A 15,537-nucleotide genomic window follows, 5' to 3' on the forward strand; every position below is an offset into this window, starting at 1 on the left:
TTTCCAAGAAAAAAAAAGGCTACACAAACACAGAGAGTGAGAAAATGTTCATTTTTTTACTCAAATTAAATCCAATAATCAGATGTCATTAACAATGTTGCAGTCATTGTTTTGACAATAGAAAATGAAATGACATCAAACTTGTATAGCGCCTTTCAGCACCCTCAAAGACGTTTTACAAAGAATTCAGTCATTACATGCACACACACATACACGCACACTTAACCAATAGTCAATTCACCTTTGCCATAAACCTAACCCCTAACCCAAAAACAGCATTTCCCCCCCCCCTCATAGGGCCCAAAACATTTATAAGGAGCAAGTGGTCCTCATAATCCCACATTATAGTCAGAACTAGGTCCCCACAAGGATATAAAGACCTGGTTCACACACACACACGCACACACACACACACACACACACACACACATATATCATTTTTGAACTTCACTCAACCTTTGGTTCGTCGTCAGTCTTTTTATGTCTGCTTTGCTTTTTAGGACAAGGTAGAAATTATGCATTTTGTACATCATTGCGAAAGGTGCGCGTACAGCTTGCTTGTCATTCTTGTTTACGAGTTTATGGACCGTTTGTCCTTAAGTCCTGCAACGCAGAGATAGAGAGACACTGAAGAGCTCTCAATGGTTTCTGCTTACTCAAGTCCCACCACGTGATCCAGTTTTCAAACTAAACATAAGTTTAGGCAAAATATATACTGCTTGCCTATTTATAATAAAAAAACAGAAGAAATCATAAAAGCTCATATTTCTGGAAGAAAAATATCACTTATTTCAATTTATATCCTGGCTCTTTTGGTTTTACGAATGAGTGGCTCATCTTTTCACAGCTAGACGATCACTCTGAGTCCGCGAGCTGCCGTCTGGCCAATCAGGAGGAAGCGGGTAACGGTCGGGATTTGAATTGTCGTTGGAAAACAGCGGCAGATGACAGCAGGTTGTTACGCCCGTAACTAACGCAAGCCAGTTTATTCACTCGAAAACAGGATTATAACTGAGATAAGATGTCCAAGAAACAAATTTTCTATTCTGACAAGTACAACGATGAGGAGTTCGAGTACAGGTATTGCATTGTTCAAGTTTTCTATGCTGGTTTTATGTGCTAACGTTAACATAAGATCACGACTTCTCAATTTTCTAGCTTTGTGGCTCATCATATAACTTAAAATATGCTGCCAGCTTATTTTTTTATTGCAACATTTTTGTGCGTAGATGAGTTAAGTGACTATTCTAAATATATCGGTATTAAATTACCGTTGTCCTGTAGAATCAAAACATCATCCGGCTAACTGTTATCCATGCTAACAGGCTTTTGCTAACCTCGGTCTCATTAATATTTAAATACGTCTTTGAACGTGGCAGATTGTTGGAAATGTGACCATGTTAACCTCCTTACAGGCATGTTGTGCTTCCGAAGCAGCTGTCTAAACTGGTCCCCTCGTCCCATCTGATGACAGAAGAAGAGTGGAGAGGACTGGGGGTGCAGCAGAGCCAGGGCTGGATCCACTACATGATTCACAAACCAGGTCAGTAACCAAGGAGCCAAAGGACAGATTTCTGAATAATGGAAAATCTGCTCTTGAAGAACTTACTTGTTGCTCGAATAGTGTTCTAAATTTCGACAGTCGCATTTCTATATAAAAAACATATAAACTGGAATTGTCTTAAATAAATTTCTGAGCAAACCTGAGATTTTACTACGATAATTTTAATCAAATTAAAATGTAACATTCAACCTATCATTTCATAAAGACAGAAGGTATTCAGTGCTCTATTATGTGCTGATGTATTGTTTTGTCTTTAGCAAAGATTGAAGTCTGTGTGGACAGAGGGGCACCATTGAGGCTTTTCCTGGATGCCACTGTTTTCTGAATTTCTTTGAGCTCTGACCAGCTTCATTTGATAATATCAGGTTTTTTCCTAAAGACAATATGCAAAGAAGGGAAAAAACACACACACACACACATATATATATATATCAGTTATACTTCCCACATTTTGCCAACTTTAAAAATGTTTGTATAAGAGAGTATTTTTTTTACTCAAAATTAAGGAAGAATCATACTTTGAGCTGTCAAGACATGAAATGAAACAAGAATGTGTGAATTGCTAGTTGAAAGTTTAGGGCTGAAAATTGGACACTTTATACACTTTGATTCTTGTTACCTTTCCAGAACATGAAGGGATTTACTGACTGGAAACATTTCTTATTTCCATCAGTTTAGTTTACTCTGTAGATCAGAATAAACTACTCACTACTGGATGTCTCTGCAGGACTTGGCTTTTATGTACTTGAGGACAAAATCACACTACAAATAAAATGATTTACAATGTTTTGCACAGTCATGAAAAAGTGCTAAAAAAATTGTTTTTAAATTAAACTTCCAGAACTAATAAAGTATGAAAAAAATCTTTGACATGGTTACTTATCCAGTTTTCCCAAAAATAAGTCTAAATGTCTACAAATGATGTCCTTTTTCTTCAACAATTTATAAGTAAACGCTATTCTGTTTTTGTTTTGCTACATCACAATTTGATTTGAACATTTTTACAGTTACTATTTTTGGTTTTCTAGATTCTATCTGATAACCCAAACACGGGTCTATTTCACTGCTTTCATGGCCTCAAGACAACTTTCAATCTTGGGTTCTAGTCTAAACACTATGAGATTACATAATATGCAGCTCGTTTTTAAAATCTTCAAATAAGGATAAATTTATCATGGATGAAAAACCTCTTTATAGAGTCGGTGGTAAATTGGAAAGCTTAAGCATTATATATTTTGAAATGGAAATGAATTTAATAAGTTAAGAAATCATAACACATTGACACAGAAGTTCTTTACCAGGAACTGAAAACTAACTCCAGTGCTTAGTTCATGATTTATACAGATCTAAAAATCTAACTACAAGAATTTAATGTCCACGATGTTCTGAAAACTGAAATTATTATATTATTTTTATTTTAAAGAGTTATGTTTTTTGTTCTTATATATATATATATATATATATATATATATATATATATTTCTTCTCGGCTGTGTTTTATTTAAATTTTTTTTTTCTTCATTGTTCACAGTTAAATCCCCTGCTTTGTATCACTCCCTGTGAGCAGAATGAGCTGTATTGCTAATTATGTAAAAGCAAAACCACACAAGTCTGTCCTTATTTTATCTTCTATATAATCTGATGTGTCTTGTCTTCTCTTGCTTTGACTGCAGAACCACACATACTCCTTTTCAGAAGGCCTCTTCCCAAGGAATGAATGGGAACGATCTTCAAGCTGTAAAGCTCCTTTGCATCATCGAGCTGCACTTCTCTTCTACATGTATATCTGTCTCTAAAAACGTTCTAATGATTTGTGTAGAAAACTTTACATTTTCCCTTCAGAATTTCAACATATATGTATTTTTTTTTTTTGCTTGTATTGAGAGGCAAGCTGCTTGTGTTCACTGTGAATAAAAACCTTGTATATGCTACAATATGAAGGGGAATGTTTACTTGTCAGTTGTACTTTAAACATATTTTTTAATGTCTTTCCTTGTTCTTCGAGATGCATTTATGTACTGAGTGACTATAGGGGTTTTTCCTGTTAAACTTTTGTTTGCGTTATGTAAATTCGTTGTTATTAAATGTTTAAAATGTTGCGAACAAGTACCTTGTTACTTAAAGAACAAAATAAAATATTAAATGCAATATGTTGCTTTTTTTTGTGTGTTTTTTGTTTTCAAATTCCAAACTTGTTTATTTGACCCTATGTTAGTCAGAAAACCCGACCACTAGTGGCGTGACAAATTCTGAGTGTCTGACGCCCATGGAGTATGCTGGTGCTCTGGTCTTGTGAGCCGTGACGTTCTCGGGGTTATACGTCCCTGGACCGGGCTTTTTGGTCTTGTCTTTGGGTACGTCGTGACGTCCCAACATGGAGAACGCAGGCTGCCGCGGCCGATACACACTAGGGTCCGTACTGTTGTATCGGCAGGGTCCGGGAGTCTTTGCTAAATCCTCAGATGGTCCCCCGGTGCTGAAAGTACCCAGCATGGAGTAACTTGCGCTGGCTCTCTTGTTTGGGATGTGAGAGCCCAGTAGTGGAGGCAGGCTGTACTTGTTGGGAGCAGGGACCGGGTCCACGGTGCGGTAGCGGGTGCGACGGCCCATCGTGTAGGAGGGCTGTCTGCGCTGCAGGTTGCTGGGTGGAGCTTTCTCAGGACTGTATGTACCAGGTCCAGGTGTGCTGAATAACTCTTCTACTGATCGGAGAACGGGAAGATATAAATACAAAATAATAAAGGTGGAGCGTAGTAGGCCTGTCACAATAAACATTAAATCAATTAATCGCATGATGAATTATAAGAAACGCTAATTTTCATTTGCTTGATGTATCGTTTTTCTCTTTTTACCAAAGACTGAATGATCGTCAGTTTGATGTTTTGGTCTCGACTAGCCTGTTTTTGAAAAATAATCTTGTTTACAGAGACTTTATTAATTTTATTTGTTGTTTACTTATTTTCGATAATTAAAATGTCTTCCAATTCCAGTCTTTAAATGATATTGATGCTTGAAAATGTGTTCTTGTGTTATTGTGCCACAGTTACTATTATATTACTTGAAAATGGTCTCAAAACAACAATATTATCGTTTATTGCAATAAGTTCTGGGACAATTTATCATCTATCAAAATGTGTTATCGTGACAGGCCTAGAGTGTAGCTCATATAGTTCAGAGGCAACAACTGAAACTTGGTTTCTGGAAAGATCCAAAGGGAAAATAGATGAATAAAATGTATGAAGAGTTAACATCCATCCATAAAGAGTGAGCAAAAACTTACTCTGTGTTTTCATTCTACTCAACATTGAATATGCAGGTGTGCCATCCTTTCCAAAGCGAGTGATTTTTGCATCAACATGATACAGAGGTCCTGGACTGGAGTCGAGAGAAAGCACTGCAATAATAAAGTAAAAACCTTCAGACGTGCTTAGATAGAGAACTATGAAGTTCTGTCTCCCCCTAGGGGTACAGAGCCATTACTACACCACACAATGGAGTACAATTTGGTGTGAAATATAAATCTTGGGAAGATGAAATCACTTTTGGAGTTGGTGTTTCAATATAAAAACACGAAGAAGCATTTTGATATTAACTCAGATGTTTTCACTTATTTTTTTTACCGATATCTGACCAGATCATTTTTTAACCCAGCACAATCTGACTGTATGTAGTGTGACAGTGGGAAGACAATAAAAACATCTCCACATCATTATACCTTTTTCCTTTCTTTTCCTTTCTTTTGGATGAACATTTTTGAAAATCAAAATCTTTTTGGTTTCTGGTTGGAGCATGTGAAAACGTTTTGTGACATAAAGCATCTGTAATCCCGATGCCACTCACTGTTATTACTTATCCTGCCGTGGAAAGAGTAGGCCGGGCTGGTTGGTTTTGTGAAGTCGTGGCCAACAAACCCAATGGTGGGAGGCAGTCCATAGCGCCCAGGTCCTGGTCCTGGAGACAGGTGTCTGATGAATTTGCTCATACACAACCTCACGTAATCTATATACTCTATTGCATTCACAACACAAATGTTTAAATACACAGCTACAAACAAAAAAAACCCACCAGTAGTAATTTATTGTGGACTGTAGCTTTGTAAAGGGAGAGAGTTTCCATTTGACCAACTTAAATCCCGAGCAATCTTTCTTTTTTCTCAGAACAGAGCGAGTCCTGGCAGGTCGGCACAGCATATATGTATATCCCCTCTTTGCTCATGTCAGTTAAAGTAACCAAAAGTGACAGCAAGATTTAATGCTAATGGTGTTAATATGCCCACACACTATAAAGCTAGATAAATCAATAACAGCATTAAGATTTATTATTTCAGTCAAGCACTCACCTTTCTCTTTCCCTGCAATTGCTGGGTATTTTTTCTCCATTGGGCTAAGGGTCCTTCAGGATTTAAAAAACCATTGCAGCACTACAAAGATATTCATGCAACATGTCAAACTGCATGGAGGTGGGAAATAAAATAATAATGATTATTTTAAAAAAGCGAGTTATGCACCTCGTTGAAGTCAAATTCTCATGTCAGCCAAAGGTGAAGTAGGGCATGCACCAGATGAGCACCAGCGATGTATCGTTCTCTCTGCTTTATCCCACCATGGAGAACTTTTCAGCAACCATTCAGGATCAATCCCTAGTTTCCTCTGAAACAATCGGGAAACCTGACACCAGTAATGCACATCAAAACGGCAACAAAGCGCTAGACTCCTCCCTGTAGCTCAAACTGAAGCCCTCTGCCAGCTTGCCTCTTTTGTATCAATAATTCGTCCAAAGCAGCTCAGACAGGTGAATAGCCTCCGTCCCAAAAGGGTTGGACATTTATAGGTGCACTGAGCTGGTACTTAGAAACAATGTCATCACTCTGATTCACTCTCGTGTAATGCTAGCTGTCCCCTGCAAAGCGTGGAACCAAGATCCCCGTCTCCCCCCCCTTCCTCTTTTCACTCTTTCTGCCCATTGGAGCGTGGACGTGAAACATCACTCTTCAGCCATGCATGCAGTTGCCACAGAGACTGCCTCGGGTAGCTTGTTGCAGTCAGCCCCCCTGCAGCGGTGGCTTGTTGTCGAGAAATGTTTTGATCAATCGTGAACGCTTGGATGCAACAGATGCAGCAGCCACAGAGTATTTGTCTGGTGTATCGGACTTTCACTTTTGGAGGTTGAACCAGCAGCCTCTTGAGTTTATCTTCTTATAATTGTTTGGTTGCACTGTCTTCACTGTGGCTGAATATCAGCAGCACACTAGCTATTATTATATATTTTTTTGGGATTGTGTCTAATCGTAGTGATTAGAGACACAGAGGTCTGACCTGCAATCTGCTGGAGGTCGAGGTAACACAGGGGGCCGACTAGTGACAAGTGCAATCGCTAAACATTAAACTTTAACACGGTCTAGCTCCCTTCTCAGCTGTTGCTTTGGTGATGTGAAAACAAATGTGATGTAAATCCATATTTTCAGGCACACAGTTCCAGTACATTATCATCTTGTAATTCATTTACATAAGCTTTTTCACAATTTGAACCAAAAATATGAAGCTAGTGTAGAAATGAAAAGAAACAAACATTTTTTTAACCAGTTTTTCTGTTTTCTACAGCAAAATGACACCAGTTATTTCTACAAATATCATTATTCAGAAGAAGCATATTTTTCGATCATAAAAGTTTTGTTATTCTTTTACGATACTGTAAAATTAAGTTTCATTTTGAAAATGCAAATGCAAAAATGGTTCTTTCGATTGTAAAGGTTGCTGACCCTTGTTCTACATACAACTAACCCATTATGATAATGTGGAAGTTTTTTTTTTTTGTTTTTTGCAAATTCATTAAAAAAAACCCTAAGAAATCACATTTAAACAATTCCCAGCCTTAGCTTTGCAGCTAAAAAAAAAAAAAAAAGGAAAAAAGAAAAAAAGCTGTTCCACATCCTTCAGATTATTCTACAACTTGAATGAAGTCCACCTGGTAAATTCAGTTGATTGGACTTGATGGCACACATCTGTCTATATAAGGTCCCACAGTTGACAGACCCAATTCTAGTTGCTCCAACGCCAGTGTCATTGTACACAGTCATGAAAGTTTGACATAAACTTTGAGTCGGTGCATGTCAGAAAAGAAAGCTACATCCCAAGAGAAGACCGACATTTTTAGGTAATCTTCTCAAGAAATTAAAAGAAAGGTTTCGTATTCAGGCAACTGTTGCCAATATAGCAAAACCTTTGGAATAGACAAGGTGAGACTTTCAGGCCAAAGGACACTGTACAAATGTCAAGCATGGTGGTGGTGGCATCATCATACTGAAGGACTATTTTATGGCCGGTGTTGGAATAATAAAGACAAACAACTATCTTACTATTCTTCAACTCAATCAAAACTGTTTTTGGAGGAAATAGAGCAAAATAACACTAACCTTCTAAATTTGCTCCATTCTTGACTGTGCTTTAAAGCCAAGCACATATAAAGACACCAACTAATTTAAATCCACTCTTTCAGCTCTGATTAAACACGTGGTCAAATATCCAACCAAAAATACCCGCAGGAGCTAAGGAACAAATTGCTGATGTTTATATATTTGACCTGAAGAAAACCCAACATAAATTCAATCCTAGAAACAAAAGCCTGGTTTGTGTATAAATTTTATTCTCGTTTGTTTCAAAAACAGTATTTGATATGAATCAGGATTACATTTGGTCAAATTTGGTACATTTACATCAATCAATTTCCTCAACGTCCTTTTAGTTGAACAACAACAAAATAGCTTATGATCTGTACAATCAGCTTTCCTGGCATGTAAGGTGAATGGTGAGAGATGGTGGTTGAGTAGTTTCAGAGACGAATGCAGAGTCCAAATGCAGCGACGTTCACAAGTTCCAGTAAAGTCTGTAATTTGACAGACTTTACTCTGCTCCCAGTTTATGTTTCCTGTCTCTTCAAAGCTGTGCAACAAATAAAAAAACTGTAGAAGATAGCATCTTACAATGAAAAAGAACATCAGCTTATGTTTCTGTAAAGCATATGGTTAGCATATGTGTTTCTCCAGCAGAATACCAGCACAATAATTTTAATCAGACCTTTCAGTTATTCGGTGTTAAAGCCAAAAAAAAAAAAAGTGTTTAAATAAGCACATCAAGAAGAACAGCGGGGGGAAAAAAAGTAGTCTGTGTGGGCAGGTAATGACTTTAAAATAGAAATAAGGAGTTCTAGCTACAAATAAATACCACAGATAGAAAATATAATAAAACATATTGCTTAACATTGAGTTTAATTACAAACTAGTGATTATAAACGCAGCACACTGGATACAGATTCTACGCTGACTATTGATGAGTAAGAAAGGTCTGGAGGATTGTAGTTTAAAATCGTTCTCATTCACATCCTACCGCACACAAAAACAGACACACATGATAAAAACATCCACTCTGACTCCATTCAACTAGCAACATAAACTCAGTTCCCAGACCACACCGACTTTCTGTAAAAGCCAGTCTGCATAGTCTCCATTTTCCTTCCATTCACAAGCATATATTCACAAAATATGGTACAATTTCAAGGTGGGCGTATGGCTTCCCTCTGTGTATTTCTGTGGACGACAAAGAAAAGGAGAGAAACGACTTTGTCACAAGAGTACCTCAAAAAGAATCGCGCAGGTAGTTCCGGTCAGAACAACCGGAGGAATATCTAATTCAGAGACGCACATACCATCGCTCAGGGGTGCTCTTTGTGTCCATTGTGGGTAGCTGGGTATTTGCTTGTAGGGGCACTTTATGCTGCACACCTCCCCCACCTTCTGGTATGTCAAAATGGTCCCCTCCCTCTCCGTCAGCAAGGAAAGGATCAGAGTCGTATTCATAGGAGTAGTAGGACACCTCTGGCATGGAGCCTTGTTCCTCTTCACCTACAGGGACAGACACACATTCGGATAAATAAAAGCCGATGACAGACAAGTACGGTCAATGATTGATCACAATATACACCCTGTAAAGGAGAAATTAAGTTGTTGAGGAATAAATGACCATCTTAGAAGCATTCTAGATGTCAAATCATCTCAAGACAGATGTGCCAAGAATCGCTGGGAGTTTGGTTACTTGCCATCATTTCTTTGCGTTTCAGTGGACCCCCTCGTATGCGCAGATTCACCTATTCACAGATCTTTTTGTGGAACGCAGCTCTACATAATTTATGGATGTTTTTTCTTCCATAGACTTCTTTATATATATATATATATATATATATAAAACATCTAAAATATTTGAAAGAGTGAAATACAATGGTAAGTGACCCGTTACTGGCTGGCATTTGCAAGGCAGTCAATTTAAGAGAACCATTCACTTTCCTTGGAGCTGATTGGCTGGATGCCCAAGACAGGAAATAAGGAAGACTGTAGATATTAGCTTCTGTGGAAGTACTAAGACAGTTTCCACTGTGTATATTAATGCATATCAAGGTATATTTGGTGTTTGAACTATTAAATAGGCATTATTAAACGTTGTCTGAGGGGGTCTGAAGTATTTGGGGATTTATCAGTTCATAGGTGGCTGTGGCCTGTGTCCCCCACAAACTCTGGGAGTCCACTGGTCTCACTGCTGCTACAAATATTGAGGAATATTGAAGCGTCCTCTTCAAGAAAAACATGAAAGAAGGTCTGCAACTTTACAGAGAGAGCAAACACTGATGGCAGGATGTTTTCATGTTAATAGTCTTTCTGGTTGCTTGGTTTAGCTGCAGAATCATTTCTCTAGAGACAGAAACTAATTTAAGGCTGCCTGTTTGTGTGAAGGGCAGGGAATTATGAGACAGCCTTCATTATAGAAGTCAATATTTAGGACATCGTATCTTAAGGTGGAGTTTCAAATGCTGACCAGGAGGGGGCCCCCTTCCGTAACTTGTTTGACAGAGAATGTTCTCTTTAATGTTTTATGTGATTAACGGTATTAAAGTTTCACTTTAAAATGGCTCAGATGGAACATTCTGCACGAAACCCCATATTTAAAGACTTGCACATGTAGGACCCAAAGCAAATGATAAAAGAAATACCACAGATCAAATGAAGCCTTCAAGTCTGTATTTGACTGTTTGTTGACCGCTGCAGCAGGTTCACTAATAAGACAAGTCTGCACACGGAAAGTAATTCCAGAGCTCCAGCTTCCTTTGGTGAGTCTCCTTTTCTTGGCCGAACTCATCTTTACCTTTTGCTTTCTCGTTGCTCTCAGAAGATTGAACTTTAATGGTTTACAGTGACAGTGATTTTACAGTTTATATTAATAATAAATCTAAAGCGTCACTATAGCTGAGTGTGTGTGTCAGTGTGGCTCAAGAGGCTGCAAAAGGCAGGAGATGTAATAATTAACATTTAGCATATTTGCTTTTGATCGCAAGCGACAGGCATATACCTGCATTTGTGCACCACATTCTTGTGTCGAGCGTTTCGCTTTTGTACTGAGGGAGACCTTTGACTGAGAGAAGCTTTGTGAGGAGCAGCTACTGGGAGTTGCAGGCTGAGAAACAAGTCAGAGCAGGTCACGCGACATCAAACATGCATGCACAAATGCACACCTGGATACCGCTAAGAAACTGTAGATAGAACTTAATGTTATGTGCCCAAAAAAAATGATGAGCACCTCTCCACCCCCGACTCCCCTGACACATACACACACAAACATTAAGGTGCGAGAACTTGAGACTTTCAGTAATGTGTTTTCATGCTGTCATTGCCAAAAGGTAATACGATTACATCCCACGTCCACGCAGAGAAACATCCTTTCAGCGATTCTCTGGCTGCTTATCAGGAGAAAAGGTTAGCTTCCTGACAGCAACAAGCAAGCCCGGTGTGAAACCTATCCTCCCATTTATCATACTGATTGTAGATGTGAGGTGGCGGCAGGGGAATGTGCCGCCACACACCTACGAATCAGTTTAACCCTAATCTCCTCACCCCTTTTCCTTTGTGTCTGCTCCTTGTTCTCTTGTTTAGTCCTGCTTGCTTCTCTTTGGACGTTTTTTGTGCTTTGTCACGCAACAGCCATAAACTTCATTCATTGGTATTTCACTTGACAGACCAACACAAAGTAGAGAATATTTGGCGAGCGGAAGAAAAATTATGTATGATTTCAAAAATGAATGACTGAGATTCCTATTCAATCTTCTTTGCAAAATACACCTGTCAGACTGAATGGAGAGCATCTGTGAAGAAATAAATATCTTGCCACAGATTCTCAATTGGATTTAGGTCTGGATTAAACTGTAGCATTATAACATGAGACTATACTTTATTTAAAATATATATATTTTTTCTTTTTGTGCATGGAAGGTAAAGCCCTCTGGCCCAAATCCAAGCCTTTTGCATACAAGTTTTGGTTCAGAGTAAATATAAACACATAGGTGGCCATGCATATAGAAAACACCTTTGCGTTTTGCATATTAGGAGTATGTGGAAATATGTTGTAAATGTTAACATTAATCTGACATGACAAGCTGCCTCTGACTGATAAAGAAAGTTTGCACAAGCAGAATAACGGCCTCTTTTAGTAAACACAGCTGCCGATTCTTCCAGACGTGAATGTGAAGGATCAGGAGACGACTGCGGATGGTTTATATGAGAAAAGGTGTGGTATGGTTACCTGCGTGTACAGGCACTGAAGGTTGTTCGGTTTCTTGGTTCACCACTGGCTGGTTGTTTTCAATGGTCTTACCTTGACAAACACACACAGAGACAGACTTTAGATCATTCACATAAACGTGGCTTCCACTATCTCGCTGATAAACAGCTTGGTTTCCTTAGTCCTAACAAAGACTTTTCGTCAAAATGTATCCCTCCAAAAATAGAAGGCGCCAAATCACGAAGGAGGGAAACAAGAACAGCCTCCTTTTCTTTCCTCAAAATGAGGAAGCCGTGAAACAAATCTGACCCCACTGAAGCATACGCAAACAAACAAGGTCAGGGAGCGCGTCAGTCCTTTTGATCATTTACAGCATGAAACACTTGGCACAGGCTCAGGACTTTTCCCACCAAAGTTTTGTCTATGCCTTTTCCCCAATCTGCTCCGCAACATGAAGGCTCCTTTGTTGTTGGGCTGTGCGTCGGAAAGGAATGTGACGAGGATTTCTGAGGAAGGACAAAAGCACTCTGTCATTTGGAGAGAGCCCTGTAATATGACGGAGAGCGAGTGAGGGTTGGTGGGGAGACGGGGAGGGGGGGGTGGAAGATGGGTAGAAGTTTTTTATTTTCCTCTGAGGACTCGTCCAGTAATCAGCTCGTCACCTGAACAGCTGTTTCCTGAGCTCAGATCAAGGCTCAGACACTTTTGCAGGTGCACGCACATATTGACAGAATAAAACTGAGCAGCAAAGCAAAGTGTGTACGCAGCAGCCTCGTATGGACCAGATATGCAACCGTAAACGGCAAAGTAAATAAAGTGTTTCTGCTCCTTGAATGTTTCCATATTTTGTCACATTACGACCACTAAAATCTGAAAACTGTGCGAATAAATATTTTGAGACAATGTTTTGTACAATCATCTTTCTCTGTAATAACAGCTGCAAGTCGTTTGAGGTAAGTTGATTCCAGCTCTGCACATCTAATGATGTTTTTTCCTATTTTTTGTATTTATTTTTTTATAATAGCTCAGCCACATTGGATGGACGGTGCTTCTTAGAATCAATTTCTTACTCACAGATTCTAATCAACTGCTTTATAAAAAAAGAGATTTTATAGCTGTAGTCATCAATTCACCACTAGATTTAAAATAAGATGTTTTCTGCAACATTAACAATGGAAGGTGAATACTCAACCCATCTCAAAAGTCAAAATTTTGCAGGATTTGTCAGGATTTCTTCCAACATCTTCCTGGATTTAGCTGCACGAATATTCAGTTTAACTACAACCAGCGTCACTGTCTCAGCTGAAGAAATTCATTATACTAGCTGGAAAAATTTAAGATGAGCTACTTTTTTTAGTTTTAGGCTTTAGGTGTAATAATTTGCGTATAAAAAAGTGACAATTAAAAAGTCCACACGCAGTATTTTGAGCACTTACTGGGTGAACACTGGGACACGGGGACCTGCTTGATGCGAGTCCCATTTCGACAAGAAGTCACCTCCATCTGACACTGGTTCTGGTAGAACTGCCCATCCGACCCACAAACAGGCTCCCCGTCGTAGCCACAGTCCCTGTAACACGTGCAGCGCTCGATCTGCTCCTGCTCCAGGCAGCCTAGCACATTGTTGCACTGGTTTCCCTGCACAAAACCTGCAGGAATTGGTTAGATGACAGAGGAGCAACTAAGGTGCATGCAAATCATTGTGCGTTTGTTGTGCTTCTCACCTATCCACTGATTCGTTGAACTCTCGACCTCGTTGCAGGTGGGCCCATCACACAGCTCCCGTGCAAGTGGGCTGCTCTCGCTAACATTGTAGAACCTGGTGGCCTCAAAAGCTGCATGACGAGCACAACGCAACACCATATTTGCTGTTTTACGACGTTAAAAGTTAAAAACTTGGCAAAGAAGGAACCTTAGTCCACACAGGAAGAAATTTAGATTCTTTGGTTTTTAACACTTTTATAGAACTGCACCAAAAAAAATTTTTTTTAGAGGCATACCTGGCTCATAGTAATCATATATCTTGACTGGAACAGGTGCTGTCTTGCCCACAATGTATTCCCTGGTAGCTTGTAAGGCCACACATGTCATACATTGACTGGGAATCTAAGGCAAAAAGTAGCACATCTGAGATTTTGCACACCTCAGAATTATTCAAACCATTCTTCAATCTGTATCTTCATTTCTACATACCTCATCAAAGTAGAACAAGACTTTTCTGCCATTCAGCTCATATCTCTTCAACCCCACTCTTTTATCCATCATCAGCTGTAAAGAGAGACAGAAAACAATTATCTGTCAAAATTTGGGTCAATTTTAAAACCTCAATGGATCTCTTTATTGTAAATCTACACAAACTATTTGCACACTGAAGGTAATTTGAGATGTAATTGTCAGGATCACCTCAGGCAGGTGTAAGGTTCGTGTGTGCAAAAAATTAAACTACAGACTTGATAGAGTGAGTCAAAAAGTTGACACATTTATTTGCACCCATAAGAAAGATATGGAAAATAAACTTAAACTTCCATAGCAGACAGATTTAATCAACAAAAAAAGAGGAAAAATACATCATCTACATCTATTTAGTGTGATACCTTTTTCACCACCTCATGAAAAATGTTGTATATTTAGCAAGAAATCTTTTTAGCAAGCAGGCAAAATATAATTAAACATAACTATTTACATTGCATAATGTTTCAAATTCACAAAATCACCGATATGACTGATACACATTTTTGCTTGATTTCCTAATCTCGCAAGTTGAAAATTGTCCAAGAGAGACATATGGAAACATTTGCAAAAACGTTGAAAAGCAGATATCTGAAGTTTTAAATCGAATTGTGATAAATGGAAACGTATAAAATTTGTCTTAATAGATATTAATAGCAATCAGCACCACAGCGAACTGGACAGCTCCACCTCACCCCAGCCCAGTGCTACTTCTCACACAGAAGAAAATATATTTTGTGTGAATAAATGTTGTAGATCCATAACCAAAGCTTTAAATAGTTCCTATTGTCTACATGCCAATTTAGAGACTCTACGTATTTTATCACTACACCACCATTTGTCTGAGTCATGATCTTCAACTCAAGCTGCCATCGTGGGAAACAGTAGAAAGGTGACTGCAAGGGCTCTCTGCAGAAAATGACTGGCAAATATAAAGACTAATGAGCACACTGTTGTGAATCTGTGTGAAAATAATAATAAAATTAAAAAAAAACATAAGTTTGTTCCCCCAGTCAAAGGTGGCAGTCGTGGGACAGTGGGGGGTTTATGAGGTGCTCACCTGGAGCTGGCGCCACAGAGACACTCGTATGTAGACACACTCTTAAAAAAAAAAAAAAAAGCATTGTTTGTTCTGTATAGCAACGC

At 38.8% G+C, this 15,537-nt stretch overlaps 3 protein-coding genes across 5 annotated transcripts in view; 1 reads left to right on the forward strand and 2 right to left on the reverse strand.

The window, feature by feature from the left end:
• The first annotated feature begins 889 nt into the window (after positions 1-889).
• On the forward strand, positions 890-3,712 carry cks2 (CDC28 protein kinase regulatory subunit 2). The gene is made up of 3 exons (XM_008406974.2): positions 890-1,080; positions 1,416-1,543; positions 3,238-3,712. The coding sequence occupies exons 1-3, from the start codon at positions 1,022-1,024 to the stop codon at positions 3,279-3,281; spliced, it is 231 nt and encodes a 76-aa protein (XP_008405196.1). The 5' UTR covers positions 890-1,021; the 3' UTR covers positions 3,282-3,712.
• A 63-nt stretch (positions 3,713-3,775) lies between these two features.
• On the reverse strand, positions 3,776-8,120 carry cimap1d (CIMAP1 family member D). 3 transcript variants are annotated; one of them, XM_008406972.3, is made up of 5 exons: positions 6,072-8,120; positions 5,904-5,984; positions 5,405-5,515; positions 4,845-4,958; positions 3,776-4,263 (listed from the first exon to the last, which is right to left on the reverse strand). In XM_008406972.3, exons 2-5 carry the CDS (start codon positions 5,941-5,943, stop codon positions 3,776-3,778), a joined length of 753 nt encoding a protein of 250 aa, XP_008405194.1. In that variant the 5' UTR covers positions 5,944-5,984; positions 6,072-8,120. The 3 variants fall into 3 exon arrangements, with proteins under 3 accessions (XP_008405194.1, XP_008405192.1, XP_081462565.1); XM_008406970.3 differs by having other exon boundaries at positions 3,776-4,266; XM_081606439.1 differs by lacking the exons at positions 5,904-5,984; positions 6,072-8,120 and having other exon boundaries at positions 3,776-4,266; positions 5,405-5,891.
• Positions 8,121-8,184: 64 nt separating this feature from the next.
• cpamd8 (C3 and PZP like alpha-2-macroglobulin domain containing 8) overlaps positions 8,185-15,537 on the reverse strand; it is a 41,365-nt gene continuing 34,012 nt past the window's right edge. Inside the window, exons 38-44 of the mRNA XM_008406975.3 lie at positions 14,356-14,430; positions 14,163-14,268; positions 13,887-13,997; positions 13,599-13,811; positions 12,184-12,255; positions 9,266-9,461; positions 8,185-9,146 (exon numbers count right to left, since the gene is read on the reverse strand). Of these exons, the coding sequence (XP_008405197.1) occupies position 9,146; positions 9,266-9,461; positions 12,184-12,255; positions 13,599-13,811; positions 13,887-13,997; positions 14,163-14,268; positions 14,356-14,430 (774 nt within the window). The 3' untranslated portion in view covers positions 8,185-9,145. The remainder of the gene's footprint in view (positions 9,147-9,265; positions 9,462-12,183; positions 12,256-13,598; positions 13,812-13,886; positions 13,998-14,162; positions 14,269-14,355; positions 14,431-15,537) is intronic.

This window comes from Poecilia reticulata, chromosome 4 (assembly GCF_904066995.2).
Source record: "Poecilia reticulata chromosome 4, P_reticulata-male-v2, whole genome shotgun sequence".
Taxonomy (NCBI): domain Eukaryota; kingdom Metazoa; phylum Chordata; class Actinopteri; order Cyprinodontiformes; family Poeciliidae; genus Poecilia; species Poecilia reticulata.